Here is a 19,920-nt window from a genome sequence, read left to right as displayed (position 1 = left end):
AAACCCGGAAATTTGTTTGCTTGTTAAATGGAATAATTGAGTATTCCTAATGCACCAGTAAACCATACCAGATGCCACCGAATGAGAGAACTTCAAAAATCACCCTTGCTTACAGTTTGCCTTAAAAGGTTTGGTCTCGTATGGTAGCAAAACAAATAATATATTTGCACACACTGTACTGTGATATGCCTTCTCAAGTGTGTTGACACCATTATTTCAAACCCAACAAATGGAAATATATTTTTGGTAGACTTTTATTCCATCCTTTTGGCACAAGATATAACTTAAAGACAATCATATTTATAAGAATGTCATGGGCAGATGTTTCCCTTGTTAAAACGGGGGAAGATCTTTAAAAATGGCAATGTATTGCCACCTGCTGGCGCTAAACATTCTTGCCGTTTAGCTAATATTTGCAGGAACATCAACATTTAACAAATATGACATTGCATTTTTGGCACAATCTTCCTGTAAAAAGGTCATACTTAGTCTGGAATCTATATATGGGATTCAGCAAATACTTGTCCCTTAAGGTATGCAAGGATTTTTCCATAATACTTTGGAAAACTTTTTTTAAAAGGAAAAGTAGTACTTCAATTATTAAATTTGGATTCCAGTTTACTTTAAAACCATAATATTTATAAATATATATTATATACTGTTTATATAAAGTTGCAGTTTATCTGGAATGGGAGGCAGGAATTTGAGCTCCCTTTGTTTGGTTGGTGTAGGCGCGGCCTTGCTTCTGAAGGGTTAACAAAATTGCCTTCTAATAAGATTCTAAATATATATATCTATCTTTACCATATTGCATCAAATTTTTAATTCTTTTGCTTGAAAGCAAATAACATGGTACATACACTTACTCTCTAACTTGCTCACTATAAAATATATGGCTTTTTAACTGTTTCATCCCACATTAGTGTTTTTCGTAGGCAGTGAAAATATATGTCTCCCACAGACAGGCTAAATTAAAAGCACAGAAACCAGCTTGTGCACCTTCAAGAGAGCCTCAATGCATCTTGTGGTAATATAAGTGCAGTGATTAAAATATTTTTTTTTCTTTTAAAAAAAGCAGTTAAGGTTGCTTGTTTTCTGCATATGAACACAATACTACCGTACCAAAAAAAACCCCCAAAAAAACTTTTGCAGAATATACAAGCATCTGAATGGCAGATACATAAATACATCTTAGCAACACCAAGGCTGTAGTTTTTAATGTACACACAGCTTATATTTTACAGAGTGGTTAGATCTGGAACTGTCATGTAATTTTCCCTTCCTCTGATGATTGCAAAACCAGCAATATAATTTTTTTTTCATATTTTTTTTTACAATGCTATTAAAATTATTTTATAAAGTGAACGTTGTTGTTGTTGTTGTTGTTTTAAATTAAATGACATTTGTTTGCAATAAAAGCTAGAATCCAGTCCACCATTACCTTTCCTTCTTCAGCTGGAAAAAAAAGCATGGCCAGTGCTGGTTTCTACTCATACTAATGTTTCAGGAAGGGCATCTGGATTATCAGGCGATAAAATCTCCCAGATCTGCCATCGATCCCTTTGCCAGTCATGCCAATCTGGTTCTGACAGATTTTTACTGTTCTGCTCGCTGTCTGTGGTGGAGCACTCTCTCTCCGTTTTGTCCGGCTGCTCCTCAAACAGGGCAGACTGTTCAGGCACCTGCGCCATTATTCTTGCTCCCGTGGCCCCGGATCGGGATTCTGCCCTCTGGAGCCTCCACAGCGGATGTTCTGCTGGAGAGACCGTTGGCTGAAGGCACGAGGAAGAACTCTGCTTTGACTTGTCAGGATAAGGTGGCGGCGGAGGCCTATCTTTCCAAAGTGCTTCGCCCTGCCTCGGGTACAACGGGTTCACTGCGTTGTGCAAACAAGCGGCATCCGAGTCACGCTCCGCAAGGTGCTGTGCGTTACTCGTAGGAAAATGCTGCTCCGAATCACACTGGCTGGAATTCCTCCGGCCAACTTCCATTTGCGGGGTGCTGCAAATCCGAGAAAGGGGAGGATGAGGGCGGCATTCCTGAAGGGCAGTTGTTGTCTGACTCCTTCGGATAATTTGCTTTCCATTGTCTAATTCTGTGGCGCTCCCCTGCCACCGAGGTGAAGACAGGTTCCCTTGAGAAAGAGAGCAGTGCCCTGGACGCAGTGAGCTGCTCTCGTAGATGTCTCCGTATGACCCTACAGGCCCATGGAGAAGGTTTGTCAATAAAGCATATAGTAACTTTTGACACAACATTTAAGCAGCAGCAAAAATACAGGCACCAAGATCTTACATAACGTAAGCACAATTATATTAGGACAGGACTGCAGCCTACTAATATAAAATACTGTAGGTGACTTTAATACACATACCTTTGCTCATGTGTGCAAGCTACCCTAAGGTAATATAGCCAAGGGTAGTCTGCTTTGCACTGGAATGCCACCACAATATTTTGACTATCTAGGGCCTTCAGGAGAACCTAGTTCTCTGCTTGAAATGTCAAAATATAAAATGTTGCACCTGAGGTGCCAGCTTTTTTCTTTTTTAAAGGTCTGAAAAGACAGAAGAAATCTCTCTTTCTTATTCCTATTTCCAGAACACATGGTCACCTGATGAAACTGATTAGCAGTAACATCGGAGCAAAATTAATTTTTCATATAATACATACATAGCTTATGGCTTCTCCTCACCACAAGATGTGGTTATCACCACTGGTTGGATGGCATTAAAAAACAAAAGTTGAACTATCTTCTAAATGTCTGCCGAGTGGTAGCTATTAGCTAAATGGAACCTCCAATTTCTAAACAGAACCTCCACTTAAAGGTAAAGGTAAAGGGACCCCTGACCATTGGGTCCAGTCGTGGCTGGCTCTGGGGTCGCGGCGCTCATCTCACTTTATTGGCTGAGGGAGCTGGCGTACAGCTTCCGGGTCAAGTGGCCAGCATGACTAAACTGCTTCTGGCGAACCAGAGCAGCACACAGAAACGCTGTTTACCTTCCCGCCAGAGCAGTACCTATTTATCTACTTGCACTTTGATGTGCTTTTGAACTGCTAGGTTGGCAGGAGCAGGGACTGAACAATGGAAGCTCACCCCATCACGGGGATTCGAACTGCCGACCTTCTGATTGGCAAGTCCTAGGCTCTGTGGTTGAACCCACAGCGCCACCCGCACCAGGTATTAAATCAAACACACAAGAGACATGGCTATCATGGGGTAACCTCCTGATAGCAACCATCTAGGACTGCCTCCAGTCTACTTCAGGCTGCCCAAGAAACACCTCTCTTCACTCGAGAAGCCAAAAGCTGTGTCCAGAATGGAAAGGCGTGGGGCATGGGCGTATGCAAGTCATCCAAAGTTCAGGGTTCATATAAGGCCACAGAAGCTTATAGACAGCAGTGACAGCCTTGAGCAGTCACCCAATCAAGGACACAGAAAGCCAGAGTCTGGGAAGACAGGGTGATAGGAATCGCTCTTCCTTGGAGACAAAGCAAAAGTACAAGGCACAAGTCTATTCTAGGAGAGAAATAACTTCTGGTTCTCCCCGCCCTTGCCCCTCGCCCCCCAGTTAAAACGGATCTTTTTTATTTTTCTTGCCCTTGCTTGCTCTCTATAGAACGCTAATGGCAGGCTTCTGCTTCCATGCTCTGCTCCTTCCTGTGATCTAAGCCTTAATGGAACCTGTCACAATTCCAAACCCAGAGTAATCTACTAAAAAGGAATCCTAGATTGTCTGCTAAGGGCACACCTGACTCCCTCGTGGGGCCAAAATTCATAATGAAACAAGACTGTTAACTGTATGAGTGGGATTCAGGACGTCAGAGTAATGTAATACTCTGAAGTGAATGTTCGAAAACTTGCAACATATACAAGTATGCTTTAAAAGCAAGATAATTTATACCTGTCATTCCTAAATCTTTGGAACCACTTTTCAGTGTTGAATGCCAGGTTCCCCAGATGTCGAAATAGTCTTCTGAAGCATCTGCAAAATGAGGAGAAACATAAATGCAGATTATTCTGTAAGAGTCAAACAACGGAAATAGTAGCAAGGTCCCAGAGAATTTTTTAGCCTCCCACAAAGAGCTTGTGCTAACAGAGGCAGGTGTCTACCAGGGGTAATACCTGTTCAGCAGCAGTATCTTAGCAATGAAACTTACCCCATTTTTTTTTACCTAGCACCAAGCTGTGGATCATTATTCATCAGCTGGAAAAAACTCTTTTATTTGCTTAACTGTATCTACTCTACAATAAAGTACTGGCTCCATTCTCTAGAGTGAATTAACTGAAAAACTCAAAACAGGACTGAGTTGGTTTTCAGATGCTAGGCCACTTTAAAGAACTTTCTTTCCAAATAACTGGAGGGAAATGTACTGTCAATCATGTTTAGTATCCAGAAAGTAGAGACCAGAGAAAATTGCACAGAGATTTAACAGCAGATAATACTGGACCAAGTAAGATTTTTGGAACTGGCCATATATACCGTGGAACATATATCCTGCACTGCCCCCTGCCGCAGAGCAACCTCAAAAATAATTCATTCTGACCCACTTTTAATTAAGAGGTCGTATGGATATAGCTTTTTGATGTGTTATATTGCTGAAGGTTTTCAATTACTTCTTTTAAGTGTTGAATGAATTTTGTACGAATGTGGTTTCTGAAATATCTTTACTACTGCTTTCAGTTGATTGCAATTCTTGGAAGTGTTTTATTCTTTTTATGTGTATTTCCTTCAGAGGACTCCCCACCCCCACCCCACCAAAAAAGACAGCCTAGAACTACCGTATTTTTCGCTCTATAGGACGCACCAGACCATAGGACGCACCTTGTTTTAGAGGGGGAGAACAAGAAAAATAAATTCTCCCCCTCTCTGCTCAGCGCCCTTCAGCGAAGCGGCAGGAGAAACAGAGCCCCTTCCATTTCTCCTCCCGCTTCGCTGAAGGGGCGCTGCGCAGCTCTCCCTCTCTGCTGAAGCCGGGAGAGTCTTGCTCTCCCGGCTTCAGCAAAAGGAACCCGAAGCCTCCGGAGGCTTCAGGCGGCTATCCCTGAAGCCTTTGCAGCGCAGCACGAGTTCCCGCTGCGCTCTGGGGGCTTCAGGTTCCTTTCGCTGAATCCGGGAGAGTCTTGCTCTCCCAGCTTCAGCAAAAGCAACGCGAAGCCTCCGGAGCGTGGAGGGAGCGCTCCCTCTGTGCTTCGGAGGCTTTGTGTTGCTATCGCTGAAGCCAAGGAGCCTGCATTCGCTCCATAGGACGCACACACATTTCCCCTTAATTTTTGGAGGGGAAAAAGTGCGTCCTATAGTGTGAAAAATACGGTATTTTAAAATATGTAATACACAGCAATAACATCACAGTGCACTGAGAAACATCTAGCTTTTGTGCTGATCGTACCTTTTCCAAACCACGATCCAAGGGAATTCTCTCTTGATTTGGGGTGCAAACTGCTGATCAATGTACATTGCTCTGGTACTTTGAATAACTTTGACTCGGAAGTGAGGGCCATATCGTCTTGCATTGCCAAAAGAGACCTTTCAGAGAGCACTGGGGAGTTGTTGTCATAAGGCGAGATGTCACCACTCGAGGCTCGATTTGAGTCTATGGATGGATGTCGGCCTTCCATGGAGAACGAACCTTCTGACTGGAGCATTTCAGGGATTCTGATAAAGTTTGACACAAAAACAGAAAGTTCAGCCCAGGGAAATCAATGGTGCGTTTCAACAACAAGCGCGCAAGGCAGGTCCACCGCTACTGGGATGAAAGTACTTCTATAACAATGGAGACTGTTTTCTACACCACATAAGTAAAAAAAAAAAAGCCACTGCCACAATATATCGAAAACAAATCAACAGATGTTTCAAAAAGACAACAACAGAAGTTTTGCAGAATATGTCAGGTGAAATTATAATTCAAACAGAACTCACTTCTTGTGTTAACACTGAAGGTTTTCTCTACAATGTAATTTTTACAATCAAAGGATAAAAAAGGTTCCCTGACATGTATATGTAATAGTTGTATTTCAGTTTTGGAAAGTAATATAAAATTTGGCAAATTATTATGTAAAGGTAAAGGGACCCCTGACCATTAGGTCCAGTCGTGGCCGACTCTGGGGTTGCGGCGCTCATCTCGCTTTATTGGCCGAGGGAGCCGGCGTACAGCTTCCGGGTCATGTGGCCAGCATGACTAAGCCGCTTCTGGCGAACCAGAGCAGCGCACGGAGACGCCGTTTACCTTCCCGCCGGAGTGGTACCTATTTATCTACATGCACTTTGAAGTGCTTTCGAACTGCTAGGTGGGAAATGGGAGCTCACCCCGTCACGGGGATTCGAACCACCGACTTTCTGATCAGCAAGTCCTAGGCTCTGTGGTTTAACCCACAGCGCCACCCGCATCGCTAATTATTATGTAGGAGATATCTAATAAAGTGACATAACACAAGAAATGTGGAGGGTGGGGTGAAGGGAAACATTCGTGGAAATACTATACAACAAACTTCCAAGTTACATAAAGTCTTACCTTACCTTGAATAAGCCTTGTCCTTCTTATAAAAAGAATCCCTGATAAAAGCTTAAGATGGACACTGTCTGCTTTATAAGAGATTTAACAAGAAAGCTTTCACCGCCAGTTTTTTGGTTAGTTATATTAGTATACTGATGAAGAACTGAAAATTCATCCTTGCAAATCCAGGTATGTAAGTCGGTGGGCAATCCAGAAATAGATGGTCATTCCAGTAGTGTTAGTAGCAAGCAATATTACATAATGCCCAACACAGCTGAATTTTTTCGTTTCCATCCTGACAGGATATGTAGTAAACATGGCAAGCTTTGTTTTGCACGCCAATAAGAGGAAATGGAAACATCGGCAATCAGTTAAAAGCAGAGGCGAGAAAGCATTGAGTGAAAAGGCCAGAGAGGCACAACGTACACTTTACAAGTAGCAGTCTCAAGACAGCCATCCTGAGAAAGAAGTGTTGGAGTAGTTCTCATATATTTTGCATGGAACCAATTATTTCCACTGCTGGACATGTGTTTACTTCACACTGTTGAGTTTCACCATTTTCCTTGTCATTTGTCCAGATTTAAAATCCATAATCAAGTGTAACCAGGATAGTCCCAAGAGATATGTGGTTATAGATTTTGGTGGCTGTTGTTAACTAAATGCGTATCTCACATTCCAACTTCTCATGGGGGGGAGGGACAGCCCAGTTTATTTGTAGCCATTTCTCCAAACGGGAATGGGAACGGGCCACGTCTTATGAGGATCACATTCTTTTCATGTGGAACAATTGTCCCTCTCATCTTCTAGCCAAATTTTTTCCCATGACTTCGCAATGACGGCTGGAAACACGCTAACATTAAAACATATAAAAAGTGATTTCTAGGTACCTCATTATTAATGAAATGAATGGAAAAAGAACAAATTTTACTAGCAGCAGAACAATAGGTTAGTGACAATTCTGTCATAAGTCTCAGACACATACATTTTCCATTGTTGACCTGGGAAGTACAGTGACTGCAATTTGCAACCATCATTTGAACATAGTTTCTTAAGAAATTGCCATCATGCTTTTCAAAGAAGATAAACACATCTGCATGGAACTCAGCTGCAAGCTACTGGACTGATGACACAACAAAGTGTGTGTGTGTGTGTGTGTGTGTGTGTGTGTGTGTGTGAGAGAGAGAGAGAGAGAGAGAGAGAGAGAGAGAGAGAGAGAACTGTTCTGAACTCTGTCCAGGAAACCTTTAAAATGACTGAATGTATAGCGGAGAATGCTATTGAGATTCTAACAGCTGCATTGGCACGCACTAGAAACAAATTAACACGGATATGATCCAAAACTTTCTGTGTGCCCAATATGTGCAAACCATCCTGTACCAAGTATATTCCCTACAATGGGGGAGCCAGTTCCTTTTGTGTACACAGTTCTATCCACTTTGCTGAATTGTATAAGGAACATGTATGCACATATTGGAATTTCTGTGCCCTCAGTGAACATCAGGATCACGGCTATGTGAAAGATGAACCCCATCAGCATTCACGAGTACCGATCTAACCAGGCTACTGATTAATACATATCATTGAAGATGCTTAAAAACTCCTGCCATGGAACCAATTAAATTAGTTTATTACAGATTCCTGCCTATTTCATAAGCAAATGGACTATGGAAAATAAACATAAAGACCATTTAATGATTCTAAAGGCACTAGAATCACAACCACTCACATTAAGTTATGAAATAGACACAACTGTTGACAGCACATTCTTGTTCTTTTGAATCAATGTAAGAGGGTTTGAAATTAGACGTTTTTGAATAATTCAGCTAGAAAACACATCCCTGGTGGAAACAATGAAGGAAAAGGAAAACAAATTACTCACGATGACTGAGAAGCTTTCCTTCTCAGCAAATAGTCTACAACATCTGGGTCAGTCTCAAGTAGACTAATCAGAACTTCGTTTTGAAGGTCAGCAGGGACCTATAAATGAATGAAGCATCAGAAAGGTGAGTACAGAATCATGCACTGTTGTACTATATAGTCAAAGGTTAAGCTTCAACAAAATGAAACAAACACACTACAGAACAACTGATCAATGATTACAACTATTTGTGTGAAATAAGTACCGTATTTTTCCATCTATAAGATTTCCCCCTATTTGGGGGGACTCAGATTTTGGGGACTCAGATTTAAGAAAATGGGGGGAGATATATCCATGTATAAGACCCCCCCTAATTTGTGACATTATTTTTTTTGGGGGGAACCTAGTCTTATACATGGAAAAATACGGTATATAAGGAAAGCATTATTATTTAACAACTGCTCTCTCTTTCCACTCATTTCTTCCTTACTATGCATAAGTGCACAGGACTGTGGTTCTAATAATATGAAATAATGGACTGTACACAGTTTGCAGAAAGATTGCTCTTACTGATCGTTCAATAAAATATTGATCAAGTATCAGACAATATTGCTGAATGCATAATTTGTTCTAAAACATCAATACTCATCATGCTTACGAAAAGAACGAGGTGTGCAATGATTTTCATGTCTGTTAAATTGCTCTTCATTTTAAATTTTATTATAAGTAACACATTTTATTTCATTCATGCATATCTGACTTTAATGGGCTGTACAACACCTGGCAGAGACCTGGCATTCATGACTCACACTGGGATGGAATGATCTTGGGAGGCAGAACAGCACGCGCGTGCGCACACACACACACACAAACACAATGCTTTCAAGTTTGACTCCTGTTCACAAAAAAATGCCAAACTGAGCCTCCATCATCCTGACAGATTATTTAGGATTTTAACACATCCCTGTGGAAAGAATTTGTAATACAGCTCCATGTATTAAGTTAGAATTTACTTGTAGAGTGCGCGTATTCTCTATTTTGTTCTGCTGCAACTTTGAAAAATATGTGAAACTGATACCTGACTATTTACTACAGAACTAAAATCAGCAGCAGATTGCTGATCCTAATTCACTGAAGAAACACAAACAACCTGTAGTAATATTATGTATCCATCCTGACAAGCAGAACCATTCTGACCTGACGATAAACCCATGCAGTAGGCCAAATATCACATTCTGTTCTACTGGATTTTATTTCGCATATCTTGCTCCAGTTTCAGTGGTGAAACCGGTCACAGCTGGAGGAGCAAAAGAAAACTTGGCAGCAACACACTGAAGTTGTACGCTGTGGATCCACGCTCTCGTCCAAATGTTTCTCTATTTGAAACTAGTGCAAATGTCAAAGTCTTAACTATAAACAGCAGCCCTGGCCTCTTACCACTTCTGGGGTTTGAAAAACAATTTGCTGCTGCTTGATAGGGAACTATCAGCATTTGCTACAAAGAGTCAACACGCCTATATCTGTCAATCGATCTACCACCTTAGCAAAGACTATGAGGGTCCAATTTGCAGACTCACACACCTTGTTGTTCTCTTAGACAAAATGCTGACAGCAAATGAAGAAATAAGCACAAATAGCTCGATATAAGTATATTCCACTATAGCAGCTAAATCGGGGCAGAGGTTTGAGCCAGATCCACTGAAGCAGTTCAGTTCAGTCAATAAACACATTGGCACAAATAGGAAGAATCTCTACGGAGATGCTTTTCCACTGTACGTATCTGATGTCAAACTGACACACATCCGCAGGCACTCTCTAATTATAAACACGTCATTTGAAATGGTACATTGTTCCCTTGCATCCAGCAAGGCACTTAGCTTGGCCTACAAAGAGGCAAAATATTTATCAGCTCCAACAAAATAATAAAACCCGCTCTAAAAAAAGCAAAGAAGACAGACACTGCCCGCACCCTGCAATCTATGACAGATTGTAAGAAAGATGTGGTAGAAAAAGGCTACTACAGCTGCAATGATCCAGTGAATAACTAGCTCAATATTTTAACCCTAGCTCTCTCCCCCCCACATTAGAGAAATAAAATATCCTTGTTTATTTAAGAGGTTGTGTCCAAACATTGCTCCTGTTAGCTCCTGCTGGCAGACAGAAGGAGAAGCTTCTTTTACTGATCTTCCACTGCAGCAGCCAATATCCCCACACTGTTGAGGACTGAAGGACACTCAGAAACAGTGTAGGGACTGGTGCACGGGAATCAAGATAACTTGCCCCCACCCCACAAGCAGGACCCCACCTCGTTATATTTAGAACCTGTCTTTTGGAATTAAAGAATATATCCTTTATGGGCTTCAGAAAAGGAAGGTTCTGCATGAACCGAAAGGAGCATCTTAACTCAATTTGTATATTGTGCTTGAAGATTAAGGTGAAGGAACAGGATGCAAGTGAGAAGCCAAAGCAGCAAGAGCCCATGTGTCCTGAAGCCCTCCAGATGTTTTGGACTACAACTCCCATCAGCCCCAGCCAGAACAACTGTGCTCATCAGATTTAGGATGCAATTAGATGAGATGTCAGTGTTCCATGTCAGAAACTCCTGTTTGCTTATAAGGAAGTTAAAAGCAGACTTTAGTGTTTGGGAAGCAACTTGGTGGAAGGGGGTTTAAACCCATCTTCCCCATGCCATGATGTGGGTTTATGGGAGTTGTAGTCCAACAGCATCTGGAGGGTGGGAGGTTACCAGTCTCTGCCTTAGGCACTTCACTTGTTTCCAGTCAAACACAGTGGCAATACTATTATACTACTACTTTTTGACATTGGTTCAAAAGCAATGTGCAGAATGCAAACTGACTGTGTCGCAATACTATAACACTGCTTTTAAACTTCAGTTTCTTAATTAGAAGTATTTTCAATTGCATTGAACTAAATAAAACATACCCACAAACCCTGCTTTCCCCACAAATATTTATCCACTCCCTCTTGCCTTCTCATCTCATCATACAGCCCCATAAATGTGGGCTGTAGAGTAATGCATCGAAATGTGTTGCTCCATACACTGCCCAAGGGCATTGCTGTGCATCAACATTTGCTATGCAGTATTTAACCCATGGGTGGTGCTGTGGGTTAAACCACAGAGCCTAGGACTTGCCGATCAGAAGGTTGGCGGTTCAAATCTCCGCGACGGGGTGAGCTCCCGTTGCTCGGTCCCTGCTCCTGCCAACCTAGCAGTTCGAAAGCACGTCAAAGTGCAAGTAGATAAATAGGTACCGCTCTGGCGGGAAGGTAAATGGCGTTTCCGTGCGCTGTTCTGGTTTGCCAGAAGTGGCTTAGTCATGCTGGCCACATGACCCGGAAGCTGTATGCCGGCTCCCTTGGCCAATAATGTGGGATGAGCGCCGCAACCCCAGAGTCGGCCACGACTGGACCTAATGGTCAGGGGTCCCTTTACCTTTACCTTTATTAAACCCACAATCAATCAATCAATCAACCAATCAATCAATACTGACAACAAGTGATTCAAAAAAGGAGAAGTCATAGGAATTGAGAGTCATTTTTCCACTATAAGGGAAACCAGATCATGTATATATAGTTCACAGAATAAAATATTTTTATTCATGTCCAGCATACATTCAATGACATATTTTTCTCTTCCAGAAGCTACAAATAGCATTAACTATGTTGGCCATTTCCACTGATCAGATGGAGGTTCTTCAACCAAAGGCTCCCATGGCTGCCACTGCACCATGTAAAAAGTCAACAGCACAAAAAAAAACAAAACACACCCACAAACAAACTCAATCAATCATTTGCTGGAAGAAGAAACCTATTTGTACAGGAAGACACCATGGATATTAACCACAGTTGCCTTCTAACACTTGATTGCTTTAGCTATACTTCAGTTACTTACATAAGGTACCATGTTGCTGTAAGTATTTAATCTTTCTAAGGCTGTACCCAGATGGAGATTTTCCATAGCAACTGTAATATGAAAGTGGAAAGGGGGGTGGGGAAGCTATCTTAGGGTTTGGGCACTTTTGTTCTGTAACAGCTGAAGTGGAGAGAAGGAATTAAATGACACTTCTCACAATGGAAGGATGTAAGAAGCAGACTCTCCCAAGTATCTGCACTGGGACCAATGCCTTATAATTTGTTCATAAATGATCTGGAGATATGGATGAGCAGTGAGGTGGCCAAGTTTGCTGGTGACACCAAATTACTCAGGGTGGTAAAAACAAAAAGGGTTTGCAAGGAACTCAACTGTCTCTACGAAGAGAGACTTCTGCGGCCAAGGCAGCCAGGACCACCCATGTCGTTAGCAAGGGAGGAGGCCAACTATATCAGTCCCCTCTTGTAAGCATTTCAGTGCCATCAAGATAGCTGTTTGAAGGGAGAACTACATGGCAGCAGCAGCCTTGGCCTCTGGTTTGTAATATCCTCTGCTCTGTGTTAAACAGAATTGGTGCCTGAACTTCTTTTCTCCAGGGAGTACTTCTTCAATAGCATATAATTAAAGTATGGAATTTGGTTCAACAAGATGTGGCAATGATCACATAGATGGATTTAAAGAAGGATTAGGCAAATTCATAGAGGATAACGCTACTGATGGCTATGCATTACCTCCAGGATTGAAGGCATTATGCATGTAAACACCAGTCACTGGGTAGGAACAGTGGGAGAAGGCAATTGAATTTATATCATGTTTGTGGACTTCCCATGGGCATTTTGGGGCCACAATAGGAAACAGGAAGCCTTTAGTTTTTGGGATTGTGCCACATGAACTGATCCTTCTAGTCCAGGCAAGGCAAACTCAGCCCTCCAGATGTTTTGGGACTACATTTCCCATCATCCCTGACCACTGGTCCTGTTAGCTAGGGATCATGGGAGTTGTAGTCCCAAAACATCTGGAGGGCCAAGTTTGCCTATGTCTGTTCTAGTCCATTTGGGCTACGAATAATCAGCATCACTCCCTCTTCTGCTTAGCAGGTGTCAGATACAGTTATTGTATTACTTCAAGCTAAGTAATAATGTTATGCAACCATAGTACCCACGTGTGCAAAAGAATGTGCTATCTTGTAGAAGTTTATTGCCAATTAAAAAATACTGGGAAGTGTGCATGAATACCTGTGGGAATATCCCTGGAGCAGAAGAGAAACCTTGATGAAAGATGAGTTTGATGAAATATGCTTATTTTATATTTACTGCACAGAAAACATGACAGTCTGTGGAAACACTAACTGTTGTTTTGAATTTCATTATGAGTTGCTGTTGCACTTTCTACCTCATATGCAAGTGAGCAATAATTTTGTAGTTCCCAAGGCCTTTCTGCTCTAATTGTCAACCTCATAATCCACACTATTCACCTTACCATGGAAGGCCTTCAATGTGTGTGAAGGAATATGCATCCATGTTCATTCTTTTTTTCCTTCTGAAGTGAGAAACATCTGCAATTCTTATGGAGCTACTTCTCAAAGAATTGTACTCCACAGGATAAAAACACTGTATGCTAATACATAAGGGACTTTATTTATCAACAACTGAAAATATATGATGCTATCTCAAGTTCATGATGCTAAACTGGTGTTTTGTTTTTTATCTCATGAGATTTTCACCACATATTGACAATAGTCTTTTTCAGCAGTGTTTTGCCGTACATTAAAAAGGCAATGTCACAGCTGATATATAATATATAAATAGAGAGCACTGCATGTTTTGAAATTAAAGCACAGGAGAAAAGTTAGGAAGTGTATTCATAACCTGCAATAATGAAAAAGAAAGAAGACTTTGCCTACCATGAAAAGCATTTCATAGTTTTCTATCATCTTTTGTACAACAGCAATGATTGCAGTACTCTCCTCAGCTCGCGCTGTACTTTGAACGGTAAATTCTTTGTCTGTTGTCTTCTGTTTGTGCAACAGGTTAGGTCCAAATATAGTGGCTAGATTAAGTGATGTCATTTTGTTGCCAGGAATCTGGAACAAAACAGAAATAAAGTTGAGTTACCTGATTCTGTGAATGGCTGCCTGGAATTTAGTGCAGGCTGAATTTATTTCTGATAAGCTGCTTTTCAGTGGTCAGGCTCTTCTATACAAATGCCACATAAAGTGGTAAGTTTCCACTCCAGCACCGGTGATTACTGGAAACTTGCACTGCTGAAGTGGAAAACTCCTCTGTGAGGGTATCCCTCCCATATTTATGCTGCAATGCATGAGGTAAGGGAAAGTAATATTTGGAAAGCACAGAACATATCCTAATATTCAACTTCCAAAAGAAATCTATAACCAGAGCACAAATAATCCAAAGGAAATTGTGTACAGTATACTTTATCCATTATTTAAAATTAAAGTTTACAAAACTATTGAAAAGATGAAATAGGAATTGCTAACTTATAATAACTGCAATAAAATTTACCAAGATTAGTATGATTTAGGGAAGGAGAGAGGAGTTAAACACAGCCAATGCTTTGTTTCCAACTAGAATTTCTTTATATATGAAATTTAATCAAAACATTCGGGTTGGAATTTTCATTTTAAAGCATTTCTTTCCCCCCCTTTTTTGTTCGCAATGCAGCAAATATCAAAGCCACTTTTGAAAAATCACTTATTTTGTTGTTAACAATAAAAAATATTAATAAACATGGAAACTGTTAATAAACACAAAGATGCTGTACTGGAAAATTAAGCAAATGGGTGTGTGTGTGTGTGTGGATTCAGTTCTCTGTTCTTCAGAGCATCCTCCAGAAATAGCCATAGAAAAAATGAATGATCTGAACTTACATCCTGGCTGTCTTGGTCTATCCTGTCTTCTGCATGGCTAGCTACAGTCGCAAGGAACTGGAGGAGTCGATGTAAGGTGTCACAGTTGCAGGGAGGTAGAAGATAAATAAGAAGTTGCAGGGTGCTTAGTTGTTCATGGGGCTCTAATACTAAAAGAGAGGGGGGAAAGTACTCTAAGGAATGTGCTCATGGTTATGTACACCAGGACAGGCATGTTACATATCTCTCAACTGACATGATATTCCTATATAATTTATATCAACTGCAATTAAATGCAGGCAACCCCCAATTTGCTCCTGTTCCACCCCACTCCACCCCCGTCACAACCTCTTCCGGGTCTGAAAACAGCCCATGTGTGCATTGTTGCATGTTCTTTGAACACAAGCAAAACTGGTGTTGCCTGTACAAGAACATAATCTAGAGCTGAGCCAAAACATCTCCCTTTTTCTCAGTTTCTGAGAATTTTCTCTCATTTCGCTAGAAGAAAAGGCCACTTCACAGAATTTTCTCTGACTATTCTTCATCACTGGCCACCAATTCCTCTCTTCTCCCATGACCTGGGATAATGCTAGGTTTGAGCCATTGTGGGGAATGCAAAATGGTAGCCAGGCTGCCACCATGGTTGCTGCAGTTGTCACTTGTTGAGAAAAGAAAATAAGCTTCACCATTGTCACTGATAATATTGAATCCCGTCCCTGAGAATAGGAAGAAAAAATTCAAGAGGCATTCGTGCACAGCTCTAGTCTAGAAAAAAACAGGATTCACGTCAACTTGATGAAGCAACAGGTATATTCTAACGGAGTTCATCTCAGGATAACATGAAATCAACATTTGAGGAAGTTTCTAGAGAAAATTCAACTATAGATCACATTTTTCCTCTTATTCTAAATCAGTGAGTGGGGCTGAATACAGTATTGTCAGCATTGTGTACAAGTGGACAAAATCATACATTGTCTCTCACATTAGTTCCAGGTAGACAATGGATCCAATATTCCACAAGTGGGAGGCAAGCTTACACAGCAAATTTTTCCCTTCCTCCATTCTGCCCTCCAACACTTGCACTCCCCAAAAAGCTTCTCTACAGGGTCAGGGGTCATTCAGGGAGTAAGGGTTGTGTTGTAAATGGCTGCAGTGGATAGGAGGCATTACTGAAAAATCGGTGAAGAAAATTGTGCTCTGCAGGGCTGCAGGAAGGAAAGAAATGAGAGACCTGTAGTCTGTACTTGTGTTTCACTTGCACAATGTTGGCTACAACCCCAAGTGCTTGGCACTACTATTTAAAGATTGGGAAAGCATAATAGCTTTACAAACTGCAGTCAATTTGCATGCACACATGATGAACATTGGCAACTGGCCACGCTTGAGATGCAGTCTAAAACATCTGGACGGCACCAGGTTGAGGAAAGCTGTTTAGGATTAGCCATAGAGGTTCATCAGGAACAGGCAATAAGTATAATGGGAAATAATGGCAGAGCCAACTTTTCTTTTGCCAACTTAAGAATATAGTCATCATCTACTTCACGCTCAGAAATCAAAATACTTTTGTGTCCTCCCAACTCTCATTTTACACACCAAGAACTGATTACTTTATCTAGGGACTTCATCCTTAGCCCATACTCCGAACTCCACCCATTAAACCACATTAGGTACTTGGCAGCTGTTTTAAGTTTCCCGCATTTCAAAAATTTAACAAAGAAGTGTTTAGGACCCTACGCACATTTTAAACAGGTTCATTTAGGAACAAATCATTTCAACTGCACTTTTACACCTTACGCAGAGTTTGTGTGGTGTAGGTTTATAAGGAATCTGTAAAGGAGGAGGTTGCTCTGCTTACGGAGAGTATTGATGAAAGGAGTGTAAAGCTCCCTAGTCAGGAGTGGATCAGGCATGTCACGAAGAAATTCCTTTAACAAAGCAGCCACATCATGAATGCTGTGTTCTTCATCCAACATTACATCCACACCACGGTCAAACTCTTCGCGTAACTGGAAAAATCAACACAAAGGGAAAAGGTCACATCTAGACATCTACATTATTAATCTACAAATCATAAATAAGGGGGGATGATGCATTAGGTTAATACTTTGGAAACTGTGCCATGTTCCACATCTGCTAAGAAAACAGTATAATATGAGGAAACGGACCAAAGTCTGTATTGTTTTAAGGTGAAATGGAGTGATTTCAGTATTATTAACAGTCAAATGGACACTTTTTGTTAATGATTTCAACGTACACTGTTATTTCATTGTAAAGGACCAACATTCAATTTTGCAGAAACCCTGTTAAGTTTAAATTTAAATTTTAAAAAAGAAAGTTTAATTAGACCGTACAAAAGTGAAATCCTTTATGAACAATACCCTAGACCATGTCATTGGTTACAATGGTCCTTATAAAGCAAATCTTATCCCTTGTGGGTTTTAAATGGATCTTAAAGACCTCTTTATCAGTGCCTTCAGCAACTAATTTGATCTGAATGGCTGAACTCCACAAGTTTTGCCCAACTCTCTTTATTTTATATTATGCAGTATTAGTATCAGTCTTCATGGCTTTTAGCAATGTTTCAAAATATTGTTCTGAGATTTTTGTGGTCATAATTTCCCCCCTAGTATGTTTGATATGTGGCTTGTAAACTGCTTTGTCTAGAAAAGTTACAAAGGCATTATTGTTCTCTTAGACTTTTTAAATATCAGATTCTCAGTATGCATTAAAGAAAGGGGGGGGGGGAAAGGAAGGTGTACTATAGTCTCACCTGTCTTACTCTCTTTTTTGAGCTACCAACTCGGAATATGCCCACTGTCTGAAGGCCTGAAAAATACAACAAATTATTTAAAGCTTTGGTAGAACATGCATTATCAGAGCATTTTTACATTTTCTGCAGCAAACATCCTATGAATAACTGTAGCAACACTCAGGGCTATCACTCCTCCTCCCCATCCACCCCAAACATAAAACCCAAACTTGTCTACAATTCAGAAAAAAGGTAGAATTGGTGAGTACTTTCCTCAGTGAAGCTTGCTGTTATGCATCAATGATTGCTTTTCAGCAACTCGGTGGTAACTATTTAAGGGTGACACTAGAGGGAAGTCTAAGACCTATTTTAACCATAACACACATGTCTCAATTATATAAAAATACTTCAGCCTCAGCTCACTAATGTAGGCATAAAAGTTAAGTGCATAGAGAAAAAAGTTGCCTATGGATGAACTTAGTATTGCACTGGCTCATGTGCTGCTTTCTCCCTGGCAACAGCAGGAGGCTGGAAATGGTAAATGTAGATGTGAACAACTTGTATCCCAAAATTTTAAAAATGCTATTTTGAACACCATTTTAGTTATCTCTTAGTAACAAAGGACAGATACTTCCCCTTTCTATCCTATGACTGGCAGCAGCTCAGGATGTGTATACACCTGAATATTAATGCACCCATGACGGGGTGAGCTCCCGTTGCTCGGTCCCTGCTCCTGCCAACCTAGCAGTTCGAAAGCACGTCAAAGTGTAAGTAGATAAATAGGTACCGCTCAGGCGGGAAGGTAAACGGTGTTTCCGTGCGCTGCTCTGGTTCGCCAGAAGCGGCTTAGTCATGCTGGCCACATGACCCGGAAGCTGTACGCCGGCTCCCTCGGCCAATAAAGCGAGATGAGCGCCACAACCCCAGAGTCGGCCACGACTGGACCTAATGGTCAGGGGTCCCTTTACCTTTAAGTTGCAATCATTTTATTTCTCCACGTCTACGTTTATCTTTGTTCTTTTACATATAAGTGCTTTCAATTGAACTCTATCTTAGTGTTTTCTGTTGACACTCTAGTGGGCTATGTTTGATGGGATGTATTTGCCCTGTGTGCTACCTTACCCTGCCCTCAATTAGTGCTTCCCTACACTGCCTGAGTTTCATAAACCTTTTGTCCATTTGTAAGTATATGCACAGGTATTCATTTACTTGTGTGTACAACCATTAAAAAAAAGCGAAATACTAGTTTTCTGATATACCACACTTGCACATCTTATTTCTCTTCATTTTATTGTTTACAGGTTGTGGGTGGGTGGGTGGGTGTGTGCGTGCCCCCCATATCTGGCCCTACTATCAGCCAACAGAGGTGTGATGACAAGTGGTGAATTAAAACAAAGTAAGGATACAGGACGCGGGTGGCATCGAGACGTGGGGGGCGCTGTGGGTTAAACCACAGAGCCTAGGACTTGCCGATCAGAAGGTTGGCGGTTTGAATCCCTGTGACGGGGTGAGCTCCCGTTGCTCGGTCCCTGCTTCTGCCAACCTAGCAGTTCAAAAGCACGTCAAAGTGCAAGTGGATAAATACCGCTCTGGCGGGAAGGTAAATGGTGTTTCCATGCGCTGCTCTGGTTCGCCAGAAGTGGCTTAGTCATGCTGGCCACACGACCCAGAAGTTGTACGCTGGCTCCCTCGGCCAATAAAGCGAGATGAGCGCCGCAACTCCCGAGTCGGCCACAACTGGACCTAATGGTCAGGGGTCCCTTTACCTTTACCTTTAAGGATACAGGTGGCACTACTGAAATTTCATCAATGCACCATGACAGAGTTATATACTTGGTAAAACACACTTGCTTTTTCTCAAGTAGCATGGGAAACCAAAGTGGCATTATCCATGTCTGTCACAGATGTATAATCTGCCTGCAGCACTTTTGGATCTTTTAGATTAAAAAAAAAGAATGAAGGAATAGGCTACATGAAGGTAAAGCTGAAGTAGACATAAGGTTGGAGTAGGCATAAATACAAGTACAAATTTTGCCTTCTGCTGTGTTGGATGGATACCTGTCTCC

The 19,920-nt window shown here is 41.3% G+C and overlaps 1 protein-coding gene across 4 annotated transcripts in view; it reads right to left on the bottom strand.

Moving 5' to 3' along the window:
• Positions 1 to 236: 236 nt before the first annotated feature.
• Positions 237 to 19,920, bottom strand: part of ARHGAP6 (Rho GTPase activating protein 6) — a 188,227-nt gene continuing 168,543 nt past the window's right edge. For all 4 annotated transcript variants that reach the window (XM_077927510.1, XM_077927511.1, XM_077927512.1 and 1 more), the window contains exons 6-13: positions 17,876 to 17,931; positions 16,961 to 17,111; positions 15,127 to 15,275; positions 14,143 to 14,322; positions 8,369 to 8,466; positions 5,386 to 5,651; positions 3,900 to 3,980; positions 237 to 2,197 (exon numbers count right to left, since the gene is read on the bottom strand). In XM_077927510.1, coding sequence (XP_077783636.1) covers positions 1,491 to 2,197; positions 3,900 to 3,980; positions 5,386 to 5,651; positions 8,369 to 8,466; positions 14,143 to 14,322; positions 15,127 to 15,275; positions 16,961 to 17,111; positions 17,876 to 17,931 — 1,688 coding nt within the window. In that variant the 3' untranslated portion in view covers positions 237 to 1,490. The remainder of the gene's footprint in view (positions 2,198 to 3,899; positions 3,981 to 5,385; positions 5,652 to 8,368; positions 8,467 to 14,142; positions 14,323 to 15,126; positions 15,276 to 16,960; positions 17,112 to 17,875; positions 17,932 to 19,920) is intronic.

This window comes from Podarcis muralis, chromosome 4, assembly GCF_964188315.1.
Source record: "Podarcis muralis chromosome 4, rPodMur119.hap1.1, whole genome shotgun sequence".
Lineage (NCBI taxonomy): Eukaryota > Metazoa > Chordata > Lepidosauria > Squamata > Lacertidae > Podarcis > Podarcis muralis.
Note: the sequence above shows the minus strand (reverse complement) of the source record. Positions and strands in the feature narration are given on the sequence as shown.